This window comes from Melopsittacus undulatus, chromosome 1 (genome assembly GCF_012275295.1).
Source record: "Melopsittacus undulatus isolate bMelUnd1 chromosome 1, bMelUnd1.mat.Z, whole genome shotgun sequence".
Taxonomy (NCBI): Eukaryota; Metazoa; Chordata; class Aves; order Psittaciformes; family Psittaculidae; genus Melopsittacus; species Melopsittacus undulatus.
This window is the reverse complement of record NC_047527.1, coordinates 13,899,184-13,923,068: the sequence shown is the minus strand read 5'-3', so window position 1 is coordinate 13,923,068 and position 23,885 is coordinate 13,899,184. Positions and strand designations below refer to the sequence as shown.

Sequence of the window (23,885 nt, the reverse complement as noted above, 5' to 3'; positions counted from 1 at the left end):
GCTCGAAATGGGAGACACAGTACACAAGGCAGGACATGCTCCAAAAAGTCAGGGTAGAAGATCAAAACTAAGCCTTCAAAGCCCATCCACCTACCAGTGCATGATGTGCCTAAAGGTGGCAGTTATCTAAAGCCCATGCCACCATCTGCAAATTACAGCCATTCTGTATTCTCACAATTACACAAGAAACAAAGCCTACAGGTGTTAGGCCAAGTAGTTTAAGAAGGAGGTTTTGGGGAGGAGGGGGGAAGCGGGTGGGGAGAGGTCTTTGAAACAAAGATAACATATCTAGGAATGCTCCATTCCATCAGATATCCCTGCTTTCCCTGTGATGCAGGCAAACGTATCTGAACACTTGTGTGTTTTGCTTTAAATTCCTGTTCATCCACGTACTCCTCTTTCTATAATTACCTCTACAGGTAAAGACAATGTCCTTCTACCATCAATAAATTAGAAGCATTAACCTCTGCTAATTCCCATACAATTCCCCATTCTTCACCCCATCCTCCAAAAAATCAGAACAGAAGATTCCTCCTTTAAAAGAAGACACTTTACCCACAGGGCTGTCTTCTATCGAGTTTGGAAAGATAAGAAGTAGAAAGACCAAAGATGTACCTTTGCAAACGACTTGGTAATTAGTACAACAATCTCCTCTACTTAAGCAGTCTTCAGAGCAGTGACAAGCATTGTCATCATTCCTGGTTTCTCCACAGCGATCTTTGGTACATTCCCAGCCTCGAGCTAAAATATTCATAAAGTAAGCAAGAATGAGAGATTATAATCAAAACAAAAAAGTACTTATTATACTCATAATGACAACACTCTGGTCGTTAAAGTGGGAGGTAAAGTTTATGGTCCCATTTCAGTGATTTCAAGACCTCTGAAGTTGTCATGTCAACCAGAAACAAAAAGGACCCTTGTGTCCTGCAAGTGCAGGAGGGCTCCGCCACTCGCCCACAAGTGCTTTTGCGGCCCTCAGGTTTGTACTCCATGCTTTATACAGCCTGAATGCCAGAAAAAGTATGGAAAGCAGAAGAAAGGATCTCAACAGAAAAGTGATGAACCACAACCTAAGGATTCTGATGTTTCTTGGGTAATCCAGCTTTTTTTCCCAGCTACCCCTGTCCTTGATTCAATCGATAGGAAATAAGAGAAGACTGAAAGGAGAGACTATGTGGGTGCAAACTGATGCTTTCCTCCCATCATTTCCCCATCCATAGAGTGAGATTCAGTATCAACCACAACAGGTATGAGAACAAGAGCTGTTCATCAAGGAAAAGCATGGCACAGCTCCTGTAGAACACCCAGACCTTCTCATCTTGTAAATAAAGTTAGGATCTAAGCATTTGCCTAAATCTGGGTGCTCTCTCAAGGACAGTACATTCATACATTTTGGAATAGGGCCCAAGGATGTAAGCATATTGTTTTCCACATCCTAGCTCAACCAAGAGGAAACTTTAGAAATCACTTTAGACAACATGTAGCCAGCAAAAAGCACACCACATAACTTTTACCCCCTTTTCTCATTCATTTGCGGCCTTTTTCTATAATTATGTATTATTTACAGATGTACATGTGATAACTGCCTTAATAAATGCCTATGGGAGTGTATGACAATTCACACACCAGTCCCAAGGTCCATGCAGGTATCCATACACATATGGACATGGTGCACTGCAGACAGGTGGCTGAGAAACGTATTATCTGTCCTTTGGTAACAAACATCTTGCATTGCACTGAAAGTCTTCAAATAGAGCCTCTCTTTTCTGCAGACATTTACACCAAGAGCAAAACAGCTTCAGCCTAAAAATCAGAAGTTTTTTCATACCAGATTAGCTCACCATTTTTTGGTACCAAGTTATTAAAATAATACCATTACAAACAGAACTGAGGAAGTCAGGATTTTCAAGCATTGCACATCCATGGGCAATGATATTTTTAACCATTAGACTGCTGGCTGTTTAATAAGTGTAGTTCTTTGATAAAGCAATCAAAATTTTAATGGCAGAAGTATCAGGCACCTGTGTCAACTCTGACTGCTGTGCAAACACCCAAGGAGATGGGTACAACCAGTAATTTAAATGCACTATACTATGAAGTGAAACATAGTACTCTTTGGTGCTCTTTGAAGATTTTCTTGCTTATGACTCATGAAAAAAGCAAAATGATAATGAACCCAGTGCTGTATTTCTATCCTCCAGGGTCCAATGAATTGAAGTCAAACATTTTTACCAGTGTGTTATATGCATCCTGACATCTGGAAATCGGAGACTGGAGCAAGGGTAACAAGCCCAGCCTGTCACCTGCAGTTCATTCCCAAAGGACCCATGCTGCTTCAGTGTTTCCAGCTTCTGAGGCTGCTTCACAAGCAACCGTTTGCCCACAGGCATGAATTGCTCCAATATGAAGTTATCACTTGGGAGAAAAAAAGGATGGCTGACACAGAATGATCAACTTCCAGCCTTTACCACGGCTCTTTTCATTGCAACCTGGAGGTCAAACTGGTGCCTGATCACTGAGTATTGCTTTTAATTGAATACCAGAAGATCTATTTCAAGTAGTGTGAACAGTACCCTGCTTTTTGTGCCCTGGAAACCACGGCCGAAGCCCAGCAGTGAGGAGCAATAGGTGCGCAACCCTACTGCTTCTTGCAAGGAAACATGGGCTTCAATTTGGGCTGAGCTGAGCCTGCCCGGCAAGGCAAGGTGAGATAAGGAGGAGATGCAGGTTATGTCAGGGAATGCTGGTTCAGCAGGCAGGTCCCAACTGCTGGCAGAAACCGGATATCAGCAGTGCCTGACAGTGCTGGACAGGAGACCCATCGTACCTGTCTTTAAGCACAGCTCATCAAAGTCGAAGCAGCAGCTGTTGTAGCTCTTGCAGAGGTTGTCACAGCGGCAGCCAGGAGGCTCTGCCTCTTGAAGTTCAAAGCATCTGTTTTTGCAGGAGCCAGAGGTACTGATCCAGGGGGAATCTGACAGGACTGTGTGGAACAAGAAACAGGGCAACATCTGTCAGGCTGGCAGTGGTGTTATGGGTGGCTCAGCCCTGAGCCACTCAGATGAGCAAAACCTTGGCTGCCTGCTCTGGGGAAGGGAGCAGGGAGAGAAGGGTTGCTAGAAGGGAAAATAAAAGGAACAAACTCCGAAAAGGTTGCTCTTTTTTGGAGAGGCAAGAAAAAGGAAGGAAGCAGCATGCTGTGATAATGTCCTGCAAAGAAACAGGCTTTACCTCTGTAACAATCAAGAGATCATTAGTAGAAATGCATTGAAGTCTCCAAGGCCCTATTCCAGGAGCTGAAGCTATTCCTCAGAAGCAGGCCTTTGTTTTCAGAAGCCAAGTGACATTTTCATGGCTGGCTGGGCAGTTTGCATAGGAAAGGACTGCAATTAATCTACACGCAGTCAGCAGGACTTGGTTTGCTACACTGGAAGGTGCCAAATCAGTGTCAAGCATGAAAGAAAACTCTAAGATGCTCTGTCTTTTGGTGGGTTTCTCCAGAGCATTAAGTCATAAAAACTTAACAAAATACAGAAATACGTAAAAAAATATAATGTATTTAATGTGTATAATTAAATGAAGGACTGCCAGTCTGAAAACCATGAATAATGTATTAGACTTCAATAACCTGTTTATTAGTAAGGTCCTTTACTGTCGAAGCTGAAATGTACTTCTCTGCTCTCTTCTCAGAACTTAGTATTTTACACTCTTGATATATTTTGTATGTTTTTCCTATGAGAGAATTCTACATAGCAGCTTACATGAAGCAGGCAGGTTGTGTGCTACTTTTAGTGTTAATAATTTTTTATGAAATAAAATAAAAAATGTTATGTTATTCCTTAGAAACAGGTGTTCCAAGGAAAATTTCACAATGCCTTTAGCTCCTTGAGAGACCTATTAAGTCTTTGAAATTTTCATGAGATTTGTTTTCTTTTAGACCACAGTTTGGTTTTGGTTTTGGCAAACCTCACCATGATCAGCAGTATGATTTTAAGAAGACTGATGCAATGGCACTTTTGGGAAACAGCTGCTCTGATCTTTTCTTATATATTTTCCTACTCTTTTACATAGTTAAAAGTTTAGTCTCAACGTCAACTGAGGGGAAACCTCTTCCCAAACAAGATGGCATTATCCCAATACCATAAGAATGGATGGGAAAGATGATGAAAGAGGAGTTTGAGGTGACATTGTAGTGGTTAATGTTCCATCAGCTCCCATCCCCAGCACTACTGCTCCACCACTTTCCTCAGAGAGACATTGGCACTAGTTGGACACCAGCACAAACCACTTCAGGGAGCAAACCTGGAAGCAAGACAACCCTACAGCAGGATAATGGCTAAGAAACTCAAACCTACCATGGTTACAATCATGGACCATGGCACTGGCAAGGTACAGTTGTATGAGTCATCAAAAAGGTAGCAGTAGACAATTGTGTCTCTCTGCTGTTGGGTTTGGGTTGGTTTTTTGATTTTCAGAAAGGTCAGTAATACTAAGAGCAAGTAACATCACATACAAAGTTTTACTCTATGGTACATACCATGCAAACATGCTCTTATTGAGCCATCAGTATTTTGGTCATCTGGAGTTCCAAGAAGCTAAATGTTGTGTATCTATGCTGGCAACACACAGATCACTATTTTCTTTGCTCACATAAATAGGCCACAAAGCTACATTAGAAAGCAATCACACGAGAATTGTTTCAAAGCATGCCAACACTCGGATATTTTCAGAGATATGAAGTCTTGTTCTTTATTCTTAATGACAGCTGCTTCCTGACAAATGTTTCCAAAAATCTGCTACTAAATAATATTTCCATGTTATTTAACCTCTTCTATTACTTTCCTTTTTGGAAGCCAGGTAATATACAATCACAGAGTAAGCTGCAAATCAAATATTAGGGACTCAAAGGTATTACATACTAGCTCACACTATATATCACTCATACTGGCATTGCCCTCTTGTTTCAAAGGAATGAGAGAGATCATTTCAGAAGGTTAAAAAACACATCAACATGTGTTTAGGAAAGAGAAGGTTTAAATCTGATTGCAGATTACACAAGGGACAGTCACCTGAAGCTCAAGGAATGCCTAGCCATTGTAAAGAGCAGCTCATTTACCTGGAGCTGGAACAAATTGCCCACCAAGGCTGTGCAATCTCTGATCTTGGAGATTTTGAAGAACAGGTTAAACCAAGATCTGGCAGGAGCACTTCAGTAATAAGTGACCATGTCTGTGGATATAGAGAAAGTCTACATATCTGTTCAGGGTCCCCTCCAGATCCATTTTCTACAACTGCAGGTAGAGTTTCCATTTCACGTAAGAATGGTTTATCCCAACTACCTTGTGTGTTATTTTTTTCTCATCTCTTTACAATCACATTATTACTGATGTGACAAATTATCCTAAATTACTTAACAAATTCAGGTCACACCTTCTGACCCAATGTAGGACACTTTCCATACAGCAACAGGAAAAAAGGACTTATTTTAATTCCTGTGATCTCTGAATACATTAAGATCATTCCTTTGTTTATAGTGCTTGACCTTGCCTTTGCAGCCAGACCATGGTTTTCAGGTCACACACAATGCCATGGCAGAATAGTTTGAAAATACATCATCAGGAGTTCCAGCCCTGGTGAGCATTTTCAAATTAACAGAAACCCCTGTACAGAACAATCCTGCACAGTTGCAAAGTCCTTTGCAAAATGCCTGCATCCCTCCACAGCTCCTGCCATCAAACCATGTAGCACAACCGCAACATGAAGATCCTCCCCTCCTTATTTAGCACATAAAGCTCTTCATGTCCTTTCCTATGGGTTCTTTTTTGTTTTGGGCAACTGAGGTCAAAATAACCATGTAAGCATTGCCTTATGTCATAGTTTAGAAAGAGACAATACTTGAGGCAATAGTGCGCTCCTGATTCAGCCCATGGAAGTTATTACATTTCCATTGTAAAGTGCCATATCCAACTACTTGCTCTGATTCTATCCAATTACAATATTAAAAAAAAAACAAAAACAAAAAATCAAATCCATTTACTTTCAGTAGCATTTTGGTCATAGAACTACACAACATAGACATGCTTACACAGTCATGATAGGAAGGAGACTACCTGATCATACTCATATTATGAATTCTCTTTTTGAGAATATCATTGCAAAGAGTAAAATTTCAGTGAAAAGCTCATAAAGTAAAATAAATAAATAAATAAATAAATAAAACCCCTAACTGTTGTAATACAAGAAAGCTAGAACTCGGTTTCTAATGGCATGTTTAAAAGTCCAGGGAGAAAGGACAGAAAAAACTTCAATGTTTCTCCTTCCAAATTTTAAACCATCATCCTCTCATGAACAAGGAACATGCCTTAGGACACTAAGGCCATTTTTCCCTGCAAGCTCTTACAGAGATATCTAGAAAGCTCATAAAGCAAATAACTAAGTTATGAAAAAGTGGGAGCCTTGGTTCTTTTATGTCTTTTAGGAATTTTAAGCCAAAAAGCTATTTCAATGGCATGATTTGCTGGGTACAAATATTAAATATCTCAGAGCATATAAAGGTTTCTATAACTCTACACAGTAAAAATAGAACAAGAAGGGGTGTTCAGGAGCTATGGTACTTCTTTGACATGTCACTAAGAAAAAAACCATGCTGGATTTGACTCACGGAGGAGGTCTCTGCTAGATGAAAACTGAAATTTACTTACAGTCATGGCATACCTCTGGAGAAATAACTGGTCTACACAGTAATGGTTGGTAAAGAGAGTGCTTGGTCAGTCTAATAATTAACTCCAGACACCAAGAAACTTGGAACAAATAAGCCAAGGCAGGGTGACGTTGCTAAAGAACTTATACCAATATTTTCTTCTGGATATTTCATTGCACTGGACATCTGAAAATATGACTGGAAGTCATGCAGCTGGGAGAGCCTAAATAGCTTCTTTGATCACTATGCTTTTCATTTGTTAGAAAACCAACTCTCCAGTGTCACTTCTTACTTTCTCCTTTAGCCAGATGTCACTGTAATACTTTATTCTTTGCTATCACATCCTGGTTTTTTACTGCAATAAAAGTAACCAAGTTGCATAAACACAAAAGGGACAAAACCGTCCATCACTTTTCCACCTCTCATTACTGCACCCTCAACTGCACTTCTTCAGTGCCAAGTGCTGGTCCAGTCCCACATATCAGCAAATTCTCCACAGAGTACCAAAAGTACCCCCTCTCCTGCCCTCTTACAAGAGATACTGTATTGCTTCCTATTCTTCTGGAATGCTGAGCTAAAACTCCTGCTATTGGAAACGGCACACACCTACTGATCCCAGAAGTGGTGGTGGTACAGAGTGGTTTGGGTTGGAAGGGACCTTTAAGATCATCTAATTCCAACCCTCTGCCATAGGCAGGAATACCACTGAACAGTGCTGGTTGGCTGAGCAGAGTTGGCACTGACCAGCTTTAATGGGTTCCCAATATCAGACCTTTGGGACTTCAGTACAAATCAGCTGAGCAGCCCTGCACTATAGCCTAGATTGTCATCAGTGAAAGAAAGCACCTGGGAGTCAGGTATTGAAGACATGAAATACAGGTCTTTCACATCACTATTACACACATTCTGCAACTACACCAGAAGATAAAAATTTGGGTTTCAAGCAATTTTTTAATTGTTACATAAAGATCAAAAGCAACAGACGCTATCATTCTGATTATCTAAAGTGCTTTTGCTCAGTGATCAGCAGCCCTGATTGTGGTTGTCATTAAACATCAATTCTCGTGAAAGAGGACACAGATACATTACCAGGAACACAACAAACTTTGGCCACAGTAAACAATTTTGTAATTAAAATTCACAAGCTATCCTTACAGACAGGCATTGCACATGAAACCCTTTCCCTTCAGTTATATTAACCAGCTCTAAGTCAACGACCACAGGTTTCATTTTTCCTGCCAAAGGGAACAGGCACACAAGTCAAGCCTACTTTTCTTTAGAGAAAAAGTCGACTGGTTTTCCATTTAATGTATTTTTCCATTCGGACTCTGCCCGAGCTCACAAGCCCCTATCCCGCCCCAGAACACAAACAACAGTCTTCCCTGTGGCATGTTCTTGCTTTCCTCCAAATCAAAACGGAGGCTGAAGAACAAAACCAGAGGACTCGGCGACAGCACATCTGGGTGAGCACCTGCTCTCCTCTGCCCGGCCCTCCCCGCCGTCAGATGTCTGCCGTCTGCTGTTCGCAAACCAGCATGACCTCCGGAGCCGCAGAAATCCCAGCAGCGTTTCTCAGCAGCGCCTCTCGAAAGCATTCATCAAGTTTCTAGAAACCGCTTCAATAGCTACCAAAATAAAACCAGGACTCTTAAACCCACCGGGGAGCTTCTCGGAGCTCTTGAGGGGAAGTGCGTGGAGGGCAAAACATGACAAATGCTACGGACGTGCTCTGAGAGCAGCCTCTGAGAGACTGACAGCGCTCAGTCCTAAAATAAGGCAGATTTTCCATAGTCACATGCACACAGAGCAAAAGTTTAAGTAAATAGAAGACCTATAGGTGAGTCCCAAAGGTCAACTGACTCAGGCTCGGCGAGTTATTTCTTCTCCTCTATATCCTAGAGGGAAGAGGAACAAGCAAACTACTGTTTCGGAGTAGGAGTGGTTTCTAAGTACACTATATAATATAAGGGTATTGCGATGTACAATTTATGTCCGTTACTGTACCTGAGATCGGACCCTCATCCCATTCTTCAGATCTCCTAAAACGATTTGCTGTAAATCCCATGCAGACATTTACTCCAAAGGCAAAAGCAAATAAAGATATAACCTGCAAAAGTAAAACAGCAAAGTAAGCAAACAGTGCAAAGCACAGTGCTTGCGCGCTAAGAGCACTACGGTTAAAGGGGCAGAGATGGTCCTCTGTACATTGGAGTTCCCCAGCACTGCAGTTCCCATCACTGGAGCAGCAGCTGACAGCGTCACCCTCGGAGAGTAACACGAACCAGGAGGGCTTTATGAATAAAACATCTCTCGCTGAGGCTGAAACGCTGCTTTTTGTAGGAACTTATTCAGGAGAGCAGGGCTACTCCTCCTCTGAAAGCAAACACGCTGCTCTCCTCCCTACCTGGCGCGGGCGGACGCAGTCCTCCCCAGCCATGCCAGAGCCTGCTTGAAGAGCCTGCGCGCACCCTCTCCTTTTCCTTACGGGGAGAGCAGAGCTCTGTTTGCTCGGGGAGTTGGGGCTATTAGCTACAAGTAATCCCACCTGGTGAGGTTGACAGGCTCGTGTGATTTGTCCAGGGGGTGATTTCATCATGTTTCACTCACAAATCGCAGCTCCGAGTGCGAGAAGCTCCAGGCATCATCCCTCACTGCGCCCTCCCCCAAACACACACACACGCACACACACACACGCTTTTATGTGGTTTCCTCTGGCAAAGCAGGGCTGTCTTGTGTTGCTGCGGCCAAGAGCTGTTCCTGCTCGTTTTATTCTCCTCGCAAAAGTAACATGGCTAAAAGAGAAACCAAATGCATCTCCATCTGACTCAGAGAAGAAAAAGTGGAGGGGGAGAAGCTCATTGGGAACTGAGAACTTAAAATACCCTGGTGCCACCGTCAAATGTCACCCGGTGTTGCAGCATGGTGGGATCGGTGCTCCCTGCGGGTCTGGGGAGCTTGGGCACCAGTTTCATTCTCCATGGGTGCTCCTGAAGTTTCCAACTGTGTTGCAGAGCAAAGTTTCCCCAAAACTGGGATCACCTTCAGAGCAGGGGATATTTTTTAATGCTGTTCTCCTTTGCTTCTGTGGCAGTGAAAGGCTTGGATTGATGGAAGCACAAGCAACTTTATCTGAATAGCTGGAAACCACAGACTTCCAGAAAGGAAGGGAAGTGACATGTTCCTTCTGCTCCACATTTTCCCATTTTCATCAACAACAACAGAAAACTCAGCTGTTTGGATAAACACTTCTATTTACAAAGCAAATGATAACGCTGAGCAGAATTATGGTTCAGATCAGTGACTTACATATTATTTGCCAAGGCCAATTACTCACCAGTTGTAGTTTGGCACTTTTTTCTCTGATGAAAGTTTCATTTATTTATGTGTTTACTAACAATCACATTTAAAGGGACAGAGTCTAGATTCATAAGCCCTCAGGAGGTCTAGTGGAAGGTATTCCCCCCCATGGTAGGGGGGGGTTAGAACTAGATGACCTTTAAGGTCCCTTTCAACCCAAACCTTTCTATGACTCTATGATCTTATGATTCTATGGTCTGAGCTTCCCTTGGGACCTGTCCCATATTCTATACTGACATGAACAAAAACACAGTTTTGTCTTCTTTAAACTATCTAGCAATATTAAGCACATATAACTTTGAGCTTTGTTTAGAGGCACCTTTTACCTGCTGCAATATCTCTCCCCACTGTGTAGCTTTACAGAGCAAAGGCTAAAAAGCCCCCATCTTCCTACCAACATCTTACCAGCCCACCAGCCCTTGCTGAGAGCTGACCCCTTTTTCATGCAGTTTCTAACACAAGTGGCTCCATTTTGCAGCTGCATCTTTGCACTGCAAGGCTCAGGTAAATGTAATTAGCCTGAAAAGACCTACATCTTAGCTACACAAGAACATCATGCTCCTCCCCCTTGCACAGACCAGGGCTGTGAAGTCAAGACCCACCCTCTAATGGTCACTTTATCACTAGCTGGATTGGTAATTAAATAGGTTGCTGTAGGCAATATTTTTATACTAAAAAAGTATGCACATAGAGGTCTAGAGAAAAGTAATCACCAAAGTTTCTCCTAGCTGTTCTGATAAAACTCTTCATTGTTAACCTCTGGTATATCCTATGGTTAAACAACTTCACACCTAAACACCAGGTAAGTACAGCAGTGTGTGACAGCAGCAGAAGGGAAACTAAAAGTGTCACAAATAAAATCACTCAATAGTATCGCTTACATAGCTAATGGAATTCATGGTTCCACAGGCCAAACATGGGAATCAGCAGCCCCAAGTTCTCCTCCTGGAACCCTCAGGTCACTGAGCAACCCAGGCAAAACACAGTTGAATTTTCGAAGCTGGTGGCCAGTTTTGAGTGCCCAAGCCAATACGTCCATTCAGAGGTGCTGAGCCCTTGCTCTTCCTGCGCATCTTCCTTACACACAGGTGCTCAGTTCTTTTGAATGGAAGTTCCTACAGAAGTTAAAAATGGCCACCCAGAAAATTAAAGCAAGAAACAAACCACCAAAATACAACAGCATAGATGACTTCTACTGATGTGAAAATACATATTTCATTTTTCCATTCACGTAACCTCTCTGGGCCTCATAAACAGCACAATTCTACATAAGTGGAGGAGCTCGTTTTATGTTTCCTGGCCCACGTTGCAAGTATATTACATTAATTAACTTCCTTTGTAATATCCTTTAGAACTATAGATGATGCTGACTCTGAAACTGCTAATCTTTTTCATATGTGTTATGTAAGACACATTTTTCAGTAGCTCTGAACTGACCGCATACCCAGATGCACAATCATCTTTTTGTCACAAGGGCTCTGCCTCAAGCCACCCCATACATACACAAGGAATCTATTATAATAAACAAAGCCTAATGATTTTGTTCAGGCAAAATTTCACTGTTGGGATCACTGGAAATTAACTTTTTAAGCAATTAATTGCTATTTTACTCATCAGAACAAGAAAGACTCCAGCTGAAATAATGTATTCCCTGCCCAAGAATGAAACAGTTCAGTGCAAGTTTTAGGGCATAAATGAAACACATTAAAAAGGAATTTTAACCAGACCAACAGAATATGAAATACCCTTCATCAGTCATTGTGCCTAAGAATTGGTCTTTGGCTTTTATGGTTTATATGATCAAATGATTATTATTTAATTCGGGATGCAAAACTTCCAACCAACCACTAGGTGACACTTTACATGAGAAGTTCATCCTGTAGCGCTTCCAGTTACAAGCATTCATAGAATTGTAGAATCGCTTAGGTTAGAAAATACCTTTAAGATCCATCGAATCCAAAAGTTGACATAATGCTGCCAAGTCCACTACTAAACCATGTCCCCGAGCACCATATCTACACCTGTTTTAAATACCTCCAGGGATGGTGATTCCACCACTGCCCTGGGCAGCCTGTTCCAATGCCTGACAACCCTTTTGGGGAAGAATTTTTTCCTAATATCCCATGTAAACCTTCCCTGGCACAACCTGAGGCTGTTTCCTATCATCCTATCACTTGTTACTTGGGAGAAGAAACCAACATGCACTTCACTTCATCCTCCTTTCAGGCAGTTGTAGAGAGTGGTAAGGTCCCCCCTGAGCCTTCTCTTCTCCAGACTAAACCCCCCCAGGTCCCTCAGCCATTCCCATCACACTTGTGCTCCAGACCTTCAACAGCTCCATTGCCCTTCTCTGGACCTGCTCCAGCACCTCAATGTCTTTCCTGTAGTGAGGGACCCAGAACAGAACACAGGATTCGAGGTGCAGCCTCACCAGTGCCCAGTACAGGAGGATGATCACTGCCTCAGCCCTGCTGGCCTTCTTGGCTGCCTGGGCTCAAACTGCTCATGTTCAGCTCTGCCGATCAGCACCCCCAGGTCCCTTTCTGCCCAGCAGTTTTCCAGCCACTTTTCCCCAAGACTGGCAGGTTGCAGCGGGTTGTTGTAGCCCAAGTGCAGGACCCAGATCTTTGCCTTGTTGAACCTCATAGAACTGGCCTCAGCCCACAGATCCAGCCTGTCCAGATCCCTCTGCAGGGCTTTTCTATACTTCAGCAGGTCAACACCCCTGCCCAACCTGGTGTCATCTGCAAACTGGTTGAAGGTGCACTTGATCCCCTCATTCAGATCATTGATAAAGACATTAAACAGAACTGGCCCAAGTACTGAGCTCTGGGGATCACCACCTGTGACCAACCACCAGCTGAGTTTAACTCCAATCACCACCACTCTGGGCCTGGCAATCCAGCTAGTTTTTTACCCAGCAAACAGTACACCCATCAAGCCATGAGCAGCCAGTTTCTCCAGGAGAATGCTGTAGGAAATGGTGCCAAAGGCTCTTCCACATAGTTAATATAAGAGAGGCAATATTTACAGACTGATTAAAACTACTTTTTCTTAATCATTTGTTTTTAAACAAGACAAGAAAATGCAGAGAAATTAAGTATATTGGCTGAATCAGAGACTGGGGAAGGAGCGAGCTCTAAAGAAATGATCCTTTTCAGCTGCTCATCTGCACATTGGACTGGATGCTGGATGCAGCCACATCAGGTGACTGGGGGACCAGGGTGAAAACCTCCAGTATGCCTGACAGCAGCATGAGAGACAGAACTGTGAAGGACTTCTCCCAAGTGACCCAGAATCCTCACCACCCACCATCTCCCCACCGAAGGCAGCTTTCACATGTAGTTCTGGCCAAGGAGAACAGTTGAGTACATGAAATAGCAATTCAAAGAACAAAACCTTCTGATAAACTATGGAAATTCAAGCAGTGCCAGCATCAAGCTTCCCCAGATACAAGCTCTATGAAACCAAATAAACCTCCAGCAGCCAGAGTGAACATGGGAAGATGTGAGTACCTTGATGAAAACACCCTGAGGGTTTTTAGTAAACCCAAAGAGGCACAACATAGCAAGAAGAGCCAATTTGGTGTATAAAGGACTTTTAACCGTGTTTTTTTAGACTTCATATATTAATAGCTCAAAATCTTTGGCTCTCAGCTAGTGCCAAGACTGTTAAACAAGATAGAGAAGGAAGGGAAGGCAAGTGTGTGAGTGCAAGGACAGCAGAAATAACCAGGGTCAGTAGTGCCATGACAAAAAGAGGGGCAAGATGGTTAAGATTCATTGCAGGAGGGTGATGATCTGGGATGAGCAGTCCCTCAGCAGAGATCAGCCCAGGATCCAGGCTACAGCCACATATAGGAGTCCAGAAACACGATTTCACAACCCATGTATGCAAGAAAATATACACCAGAGTTGCTGAATGACAAAGGAACTGTATCTGCTCAGCTTGTAAGAGCAGCACTGAAGACCCAAACCAGGGTCATTAAGAAGTCCTTTTTACCTGACGGAGGCAAAACACTCCAGCAAGCGCTAGATAGTAAATGGCTTGGGAACAAAACGTTATGATCTGATCATAAAGCGTAGGAGAGGACACCGCTGTTCACATGGATGTGTTAAGGGATAAGTGGTATATAGATGAAAAGAACGTGTTAGCATAGGCAAGGGTCAGACTGTCCCTTCCTTGGGCTGCGGGACATATTGTAAGAGTTGCAGCAGCTTCTGCAAGCATTTTTTTGTTCTTACACACATAAAAGCTACATTTTGTACCTTTTATTATTAATCCCTGGCAGGGGGCACAGGACTGACTGCACCACCATGGCCACTGCTACCCCGTGAGACTGGGAACACCCACAAACCAGGCTGTGCTCATGAAAGTACACCCTTCTCATCACGGTGCCTGAACACACCACCTGTCAGCACCCTGAGGCTTGAGGAACAGTCACCAGCTATCTGTCTGCTCATCACCACCCTGAGGGGAAATGTATGCAAACCATAAGGCCTGGTGCGCAGGAGTGTGCTGAGGATAGCTTTCTTGGCCAGAAAGATCCATAAAGAGGTGCCAGACCCTCAGGGACTGTGACAGACAAATTAAAGTCTTCAACATTGCAGTTTGTTTCAGCCCAGCCCCAGAGGCACAAAGTGCCATAGGCACCTGTATGCCCATCAACATTTCTGAGCACCCTACATAACACCTGCAGGGTTCACAGAACTCACTGAGGACAACCAGCAAAGCACGTTGCATCCTTCCTTTCCTCACCCTTGTCACATCCCTCCTTCCCTCACCCTCCTGTAAGTACCTTCCCAAGATGGCTGGTAAAACATGTTCTGCACAAAACACATGTATATATGATGTATTGGGTGCGTGCCTGTCCAAAACTGAGCCTGCATGCTCTGCCTACCTGGAGAGAGAAGAGGAACTGCCAGCCAAGGGAGGACCTGAGTGCCAGTGTCTGCTTTTACCCGTGTATACTTACTGTGATGAGGCCTGAAAACCAATAGCCTAGTGAGTATAAGGACAGCATAATGCAGTGGAGAAAGAAATTCTCCCCTACCCCACCTCAGATGCAACAGTTTCAGTGGCTAAAGGAGGGCTGTGGATTTGGTGATAGCACTGTGGCTGCTGAACCTGCCTCTGAAACCTGTGGAGGGGCCTTGGCTCAAGTGCACCCTACACACACGATCACCATTTGTGCCTGCATGCAAGCAGAGCAAGGTTTATCAGTGACATCACATCTTTTATCAGATGTCTTTATCTCCAGATAATGAAGTTTTCAGTGACCTGAATAAAGCTCTATGTGCCTGAATGCCCTTCTCTCTCCTTCCAGCAGTACTACAGCTGATAGACCAACCACTCCAATGCAGGGTATTACACCTCTCCATCTGAACACGTCAGCAACAGTATTAACACTAGTTCAACATGTATACCTTCTTCTTCAAAGAAACAAATATTTCAATTTCTGGACAATATTATTATTATGAAGCAGCAGAAATGCTTCATTAAAATGCACTGAGCTCAGAACTATATTTCTTAAGATAATCATATATAAAAATTCTAGTATGATGCAGAATAAAATCTGTTCCATAACAAAAAAATCAGTTCTGCATGGAGTGGGTGAATGGGTGAAACATGACACCAAAAAGCCCATATATGTTTTTGATGCAGCCCATGTAAGGCTAGTTGTGTCTTCTCATCCTCATCCTTGCTATCCATTGCTTGAGATGATGACAGGTGTCACAGGTGCTCATCGACAGATTTACTGTAGGCTACAGTGTGTGAAAATCCCTCATCTACACCTTGACAGTAATCTTGAGGTCTCAAGGGCCTTGCATGGTACCTTGCATGTGACACACACATTCACTGTTAATTCATTGGAATTTTAAAAGTGGTACAACCTATTCCATCCTACAAAAACCTTACCCTTTAGAAATAATGAGTTAAAGCTGGAAGAGAGAAAAAACCCCAAGAACTAAACCCAAACAAAATCAAAGATGAGTAAAAACTACTTAAAGATGTAACAAATCAGGTTTTCTAGACTTAGAATCATAGAATCAAACTTAGAATCATAGAATAGGGTTGGAAAGGACATTAAGATCATTCAGTTCCAACCCCCCTGCCATGGACAGAGACACCTCACACTAAACCATATCACCCAAGGCTCTGTCCAACCTGGCCTTGAACACTGACAGGGATGGAGCATTCACAACCTCCCTGGGCAACCCATCCCAGTGCCTCACCACCCTAACAGTAAAGAATTTCTTCCTTATATCCAGTCTAAGCTTCCTCTGTTTAAGTTTTAACCCATTACCCCTTGTCCTATCACTACAGTCCCTGAATTAAAATTATATCCCTAGCTTCGTTGAGTAACTTGTATGTACATCTTTTACCATGTTTAAACCTTTCTCAGTAGACTATTAGCTTTGAATCTCCTGGGTATATAAAACTTCTTGTGGGGACTTCTTCAATAACCCTGTTACATACCTCTCCTGCTTAATCACTTTTACCCTCAGCCCCAGCTCTATTTTGGCACACTTTTCAAGCTCAAGGCTTGGGTATGATTAAAAAAATTCCAAGTGCTAATCTCACCCCTACAAGTAAAATGTGGATATAATTAACGCTGGTTTGTTGACTTTGAGTTTGTTTTCTTTGCAAAACAAGAGTTCCTGTTTGTTTGTTTGAAATACCTTTTTTTTAACATTTTTGGCCCTTGGAGCAAGAAAGAAGTATTTTAATCAATAGTTTTCTTCTTGTTAATCTAAAAAAAATCCCAACCCACTGACATTTTCTAAATAGCAAAATCCGATTTGATTTCAGTTTAAAGAGATATGTTCCTAAAAATATTGTTCTCAGCTTGCCTGCAGCTGAGGCTGTGGACATTCATGGTCTACAGCACCAGTGCTTCTTCTGGGGAGAAAGTGAAGTGTGATCAGGCTGGAAACAGTGGGCTCCTCCACAACAAACAGGGACATGCTTTCATACGGGCACATTTTCCCTCTGTTTCTATGCATAAAGAGGCATCTCAAGACTGAAGAACTGGCTGCTGTTATAGTGACCTGTAAGTGTCTGCACCTAGGAAAGCTTTCTTTGGCACTGTAAATGACTGCATGGACATAGAACAGGCTGTGGCAGTGTTAAAAAAGGCTGAGAGCCTTCTGGGGCTTGAACCTATTTCACATGAACACAAGTCCGATTCAAGTGCAGAGCTATTTGCATAAGGACTGCAAGACTGCACCACTAAATGCAATTAGTCCAGCAGAAAGGGAAGGAAATCCTCCATTAAAAAGAAATCCTGAAGAAATTAGGACAGCTGATGCAGATTGCCTCTGGAAAATAGTTATTAAAAGCTGCCTGATCAGATTCACTGAGTAGACTCATGAACATTTATATGGAGGAGAATACAATATTAACTATACAGGCTGCTGCTCAAAGAAAAATGCATAGACACAGCTAACACTGTCACAAACTTAGTCCCATCTACAGCCCCTTTTCTAGGGTACTGATTTACCTCACAGCTGAAAGACATTTAACTTACACAAACTAAAGCTACCTCCAGAGTTAGAGGGGAAGGTATTTGATTCACTTGGAAATAACAGGTTTTTCTGCCTTTTTCCTTCAGAACGAAATAAAACCAGCACTAGGGTCCAGATATCAAGTGTCCACAGCAGTCCTGACAGACTGACTAATTCTTGCCATCACTTCCACCCCTCTCAACCCAACCAACCATTCCTAGGGCCACAGTGACAGCCAAAACAGTTTCAAAAGTCCAGGTTCTGCAGTTGGATGAGCTCCTTGCTCTGGTCCTCAGCTCTGAAAGCAGCGTGCCTGTGAGATACAGTGAGCTGCCAGCTGCCACTGCTTCTGAACCCTGAGCTGGGTACTGGAGATAAGCAGCATCCCATGGCCAGGGAGGTGGAGGGCAGAGCACAGATAAGCTCTTCCCCTTCTCTCTGCTGTTCCCAGGGGAGCAGTGCCACGCTCAGCTCTCCCCATTTCCTAGCAGGCATCTGCTGCTGCCTGTTTTAAGGCAATGCACAAAAGGGTAAAACAATTGCATGTTACTTTTGGGGTCATTTCGGGCAGATGGGCGACTTTCCAAGCATCACAAATTTTCCCGAGTTGAACCGTGTCACCACCGCTTTAGTCCAACGCCAGCTTTTTTTTCTGATTACAGCCGAGTGCAAAGATGACAAATGTAAGCACAAAGGGAAAAACATCCTGTTGGAACAGTACTCCCTGTTTGCTACGGGTGAGAAAAGTAAAAGCAACATGTCAGCAACAAAACAATGTGGTCTGTTGCTGGATTATTTCTTTTAAACCCATATTATAACATGTAACTGAAGAAATGTCAAGCTCTGCAGGAATGCAATGTACAAAAAAAAGTAAAAGAAGGAAAGTGCTAAAAATCAAAAATATGCAACTCTGAGCTAGCACAGATTTGCATAAGGATTATCAGGGTTTTTTTATGTAAATACTTTTTTCACCTTTCAGCATAAAACTTTGGAAAGGAATAAAGAGTCATTTTTTTAATGGATTAAACAAGTAGGCTTTAGGGAAACTCTGGCCACTGAAATATCAGTAGATTTCTTCACTATTTTAAAGCAAATAATCTAAGCTATTTGAGGTTTAACTTATCTTTTTCTTCATCTAGCAATACAAAACTTTCAGACAGAGTAAGTTCCTCAGCTTAATGGTTGCTGACTGCTGTAAACCAAAAGCAGCTCTGCTTTGCTCATCCATCACAGAAGGCTCCCCTCCCACCCCCCGTAAATCTCTTTCACAGCAGACAACACTACAGTCAGCTTGAAATGGTGTTTGTTGAAGTTTCTCAGGGCAGAGGCAGATGTTCCTGGGCATCCATAGAGAGCCTGCAAAGCAGCTGAGACTGTTTAATTTAGTGTCCTTTCACTGCCTCCTTCTCCAAGATGCTGCAACCAAACACCTTTGAAGGCAACATCTGATCTAACCCGCATAAAAAGGACTTTACCATTCTGGTGAAGACAGTGGAGACACCTTTTCCAGCCATAGTTTTGCCAGTGGAAGGAAAGCCCTCTAGTGCATACTGTCCCTGCTCAGGTGTGCAAACTCAACATTTCATCCTTCTGGGTGAGGACATGACCAGCCCAGCTTCTTCTCCCCCTCTTCTGCACCATGCTGACCATGGGAGTTTCACTGCTTGGGTTAGCTACCTCCAGCTTGGTGCTGAGGGCAGGCTGGTGCTGACGAACTCTATGATTTAATCACCTCAAACAAAACACAACAGGACAAACAAAGCAAAAAACCCAACACTGAGAAAAAAAGCAAGGATGGAGCAGGGGGGATGGAACTTGATGTTCTCAAGGTCCTTTCCAACCCCAACTGTTCCATGATTCTATGGAAACAGGCAAGAAGCAGCAATATCTTTAGGTGGCAGCTGAATTCAGCAGAGGAGGAGCACCACTACCCTTGGGGTGAACCAGGTTTACTTTGCACTGGGACAGAGCAGGAGCACATAGAATCATAGAATCAGCAGCTTCAGAGAATAATCCAGGTCTGATGCTGCCAGCAGCAACTGCCAGGACTGCACAGTAGTAGCTGAAGGGCACTCAGTATCCCATGACTGTCACAGCCATCTCCTGCCATCTGTGGGGAATGCTGGGCTGGCTGGGCAAAGGAATAGAAAGGCGGAAAAAGACATCTTAGTGTTGGGGGTGAACAGAGACAACATGAATTAGGAGAACAAAAGTTTGGAGATTCCAGAATGGAATCTTTCCTTCTTGTTGCCTTGTTGTTCCTTCTTGTTGAGGGACCTGGGGGGAGGAAACCACCCTTGTGATCTCTGCTCTATTGTAAATGCTCTGTTTCAGTTGTACTCTACTACACAAGCCCAGTATAAGTTAAGAGATATCAGAAAATTAAAGCCTACTTAGGTGCATTGAATTTATGTGGTCAGGCACAAATGACCTGAGTAATGAATCCTTTTGGACTCAGCAGCCAGCTGAGATTGGAACCCTTCAGGCTGTTTCCTTTAAGAGAGGACTTAAATTGTGGCATCAAGGGATTCTTTGGTACACTCCTGTCGTTTACAAAGAATGTACATAAAAAAGCTGTTTCCTCGAGCAGGGAAAGGAATCCTATTGTTTTGGATATCCAAGAAGCATTCAAAATCTTCTTACATGAAGGGCCATCATCTCCAAGGGAATTTCTTCGACTAATTTTATAGCAGCACCCCTGTGTCACCTCAGGGGGGGTGACTTTGCCCATTTGCCTCTTTTCTTCACTGCAAACTTAGCTGGGCAGCCTCAGCTGCAAGAAACAAAAGCAAGCATTTACAGGTGATAGCAATGGAATTATTACAAAGTGTTATTTCACCAGGACATTTTCTCCTCACCCCCTCACAGCTGCCATATTTTCATTCACAGGATGTTTTGTCTCAGCCAGAATTCCTATTGAGGGTGCAAAGAGAGCCTTTGAGGAATATTCTGAATGACTGAGGAAGCTGTAACTCTCCTAGGCTGAGCCAAACACTTCCAATATCACCTGCTGCAGGTACCAGACCACAGCCACAAACACATTCTTCATTCTCCAAAGATGTCTAAGCCAAGCCTTGTTTTATCTGTATACAGTTTATGAAGTGTTTAAGTAATGCACTCAACATCCTTCACTGATCCTGATACAGATGAGGCCCAGGCTGCCATTGGCCTATTCCCACTATCCCACTCACTTCTGAGGCCAATGCAAACATATCAAACCACTAGCAAGGATGTTACAGTTCCTGCAGTTGCAATCAGTGTTTCTTTGTCCCAGCTTCAGTAGCTCTGACACTAAATTTAGCTCAGGGCTGATGCTTGCAGACCCTCTGCTGCTGCCACAACACAGGTTCCTCACCACCATCCTGTCCCTGCTCCAGTAACCCCCACCAGCCCTCGGCCATCCCCCTGCTCTCCTGTCATTGCCGGGCAAAAGGTTTTCAAGCTGGCACGTTCATCAACAGCACCAGGGATGTACAGATGACTAAAAAGGTTATCCTGCCATGGCAAAAACATAGCAATAGGTGAGCAAATATTCTGTAGATAGTAACTTTTACCTTGAAATTAACTTCATTGTTGTTCTGGTTTCAGAGATTGGGGCAATTGTCTTTGCCTTTTTTCCAGCTATTTGTCAAGAGTGCTGGTGCATCCTGCTGCACCAGAATCTGGTCCTGCCTCAAGGACTTGCATAGGAAGGACATAGTGCAGTTTGGAGCAATTCTGCAGAGCTGAGCTGCTGGAGTCAACTCATTGAAAACACAGGGAGTGGGATGGGGTGTCCCTAGGCTATATTCCTGCTTCCTACTTTGTTAGGCTGTTTGCAAAGTGCTGAGGGAAGTGTTCAGATCCTGTCCTAGGTTTGCACCGGGTTCTGCATAAGACCTGGAGTGATTCCCTGTGGAACCCATTCGGAGAAGTCACATGGATTTTTCACATGGAATTTAAACAGTACACAACATCAAAATAGCTCTCAAATGTTGATAGAGCCCATATGCATTTATTTATGTATTTAACTTTTTTGTGAGTATCCACGTGACAGTGAGCCATTTCTCCTTTACTCTAAATGCAAGGAGCACACAGAGTTTCATCGGGTTTGAGACAAAGGAAGTCTGTGAGATCATTTGGTCTGACACCCTGCAAACATAGTCGTCAGCTCATCCGGTGATGAGCCCAAGGGAGGCTGCATCCCAGCTGGGCTGGGCCGGTGTGGATGATTCAAAAGGCCCTGTCCAGCAAGATGCAGCACAGGTTAAGGATGCCACCACCTTTGCAAGCACATGAAACCAGTCTGTGTTACTGGTGTGTCAGCAATAACAGGTTTTGCTCCATTTCCATAAGTGACCCATTAATTTGGAGAGGGGCCATAAACGAACACTTACATTCAATGGGAATTTGGACAAGGTGGTGCTAGCCCCAGAGCAGCCTCATGCTACCATCTTTCATTCACCTCTCAGAAACCTCCACTTCCAGCTGAGCTTATGTCAAAGGATTACATTCAACATCCTTTGGTAAAGACTGCTGTGCAAGTGCTGCTAGTAACAGCTATAGCTTTCAAGAATGATGCTTGCATATCTTTAGCTATCTGACATTCTAACTCAGCTGGTGTCCTTGATGGATAACTGGAAACCTCCCTGCTGCAGTCACTTTAAACTTATAGTTTAACCATTGTATTATATTCTCTGATACAAGGCAAGGCTGTGCAGAATATACATTACTTCACAAATGGAGCACTGTTTTGTTTTCATAACATCCTATAGAGGCCAGCCTCCTAGGAGGAAACATTTGGACTTCATGAGAAGCTCTTTCACCCACCACACATCCAGCGGGGAGGGCTGCAGCATTCCTGTAAGCTGTAGACAGGGCCCTGACACCACTCAGGTAATGCAGTGTTTCAAACCTGCTTTGCAACAGAAATGCCTGATTTCCTGGTGGGGATTTTTATACCAAACAAATCAATCCCCTGCTTTGACTTGCAGAGCTCTGCGTTTCCATCGCTGATGTGGTGGCAATAAGAGCAGCCTGCACAGCACTGGTGCTGACAGGAAACTTGCATAGATCGGTAGTAATTAGAAGTAATTCACAATTAAAATCTAAGCAAATCAGAAGCAAAAGAGACTCAAAAGAGGGACCCAGTGATTAATACTTAAAAATCAGAGTAATTAAAACCATTATGAATCCAACCAGAGGGGAACTCCAAGGCATGCAGCAGTTTTACTAACTCCTACCAACTTGCCTCTCTAGTCAGCACTTTACATTTGTGGCATAGGGAGCTATGAAGAAATTACACATCCTTAAGGTGTAACTGCCCTGATTAAAGAAATCCATATATTTCCTCTGGAGAAAAAGTCTTAGGTAGAGGTGCCTGTAATGGGAGCCCTGTTTAGACAGACTGCCTTTAACTCTTAAGCACCTTAAAGGTGCTCAGGAAGCTACAGACACTGGAAATTTAAATATAAATCAAAAGCTAAGTGATGTGGGAGCTTCAAACTCCCATTTATGTACTTGCATAATATTAGTATTGTAGGAGGTAAATACAAGCAAAACACAAGATACTTTGCTTCCATCTGTGCCAGATGCCAATTTTAACATTCATTGCTATAAGGTAACAACATAAATGAAAGGCAGATTACATGAAAATGGTTAAGAGAGAAGCTACATTCAGAAATCAAAACAAGCTATAAGAGGTCTAATATGGCTTTTAAAACACATTTTCTTCTTTCTGCATGACAAATACTTTCTACTTTCCTTATGAATCAGAGCGCTTCTAACATCACCCCTGAATGCACACTGAGAGGATTTCTAACTTGCCAAATCCTAATCCAAGCTGCACTTGGCAAAAACACATTCCTGCTACTTCATAGCCTGATTTTCCTTGCAATTATATTTATTTAAGGCTACTTTAACGAGCCAGAAAAACAAGAGGGGTGGGAGGGGAGGGAAGATGCGCCTACCGTACCAGCGGGTCTTTTTTCTCCATGACTGAACCTTGACATGGAAACATCGCTTCTCCTTGGCCTGGCAATGGCTCCTTGCAGATGGATGTGCTTGCCCTGTTAGGTTGCAAACTGCCTTTGGCCCTGGCCACCCTGGGCTTGGGTTCCCAACGCAGCACGGCTGAAGTCAGGGTGCCAGCTGCCTTGTGGGACAATGGCTCCATTGGGAGATAGCTGCAGGACAAAGGCGCTGCTTTCAGGAATGATTTTATATGCACGCATGTGACCTTTGCCTGAAATGACTCTATGGAAAGCATCCCTGTCCTGAAGCTCTGCTTTCAAATGCAACAATCTGAGGCACTTGCTTAATCTGTCCCTTTCTTACTTTCC

The 23,885-nt window shown here is 43.2% G+C and overlaps 1 protein-coding gene across 7 annotated transcripts in view; it reads right to left on the bottom strand.

The window, feature by feature from the left end:
* The window catches only part of ENPP2 (ectonucleotide pyrophosphatase/phosphodiesterase 2), a 69,139-nt gene extending 45,585 nt beyond the window's left edge, over positions 1 to 23,554 (bottom strand). For 4 of the 7 annotated variants that reach the window (XM_031050510.2, XM_031050511.2, XM_031050514.2 and 1 more), the window contains exons 1-4: positions 9,105 to 9,293; positions 8,705 to 8,807; positions 2,828 to 2,983; positions 616 to 741 (exon numbers count right to left, since the gene is read on the bottom strand). In XM_031050510.2, the coding sequence (XP_030906370.2) occupies positions 616 to 741; positions 2,828 to 2,983; positions 8,705 to 8,807; positions 9,105 to 9,293 (574 nt within the window). Of the gene's footprint in view, positions 1 to 615; positions 742 to 2,827; positions 2,984 to 8,704; positions 8,808 to 8,905; positions 9,044 to 9,104; positions 9,366 to 23,518 lie in introns of those variants that run through there. The other 3 variants (XM_031050513.2, XM_031050512.2, XM_031050515.2) reach the window with 3 other exon arrangements.
* Positions 23,555 to 23,885: the final 331 nt, after the last annotated feature.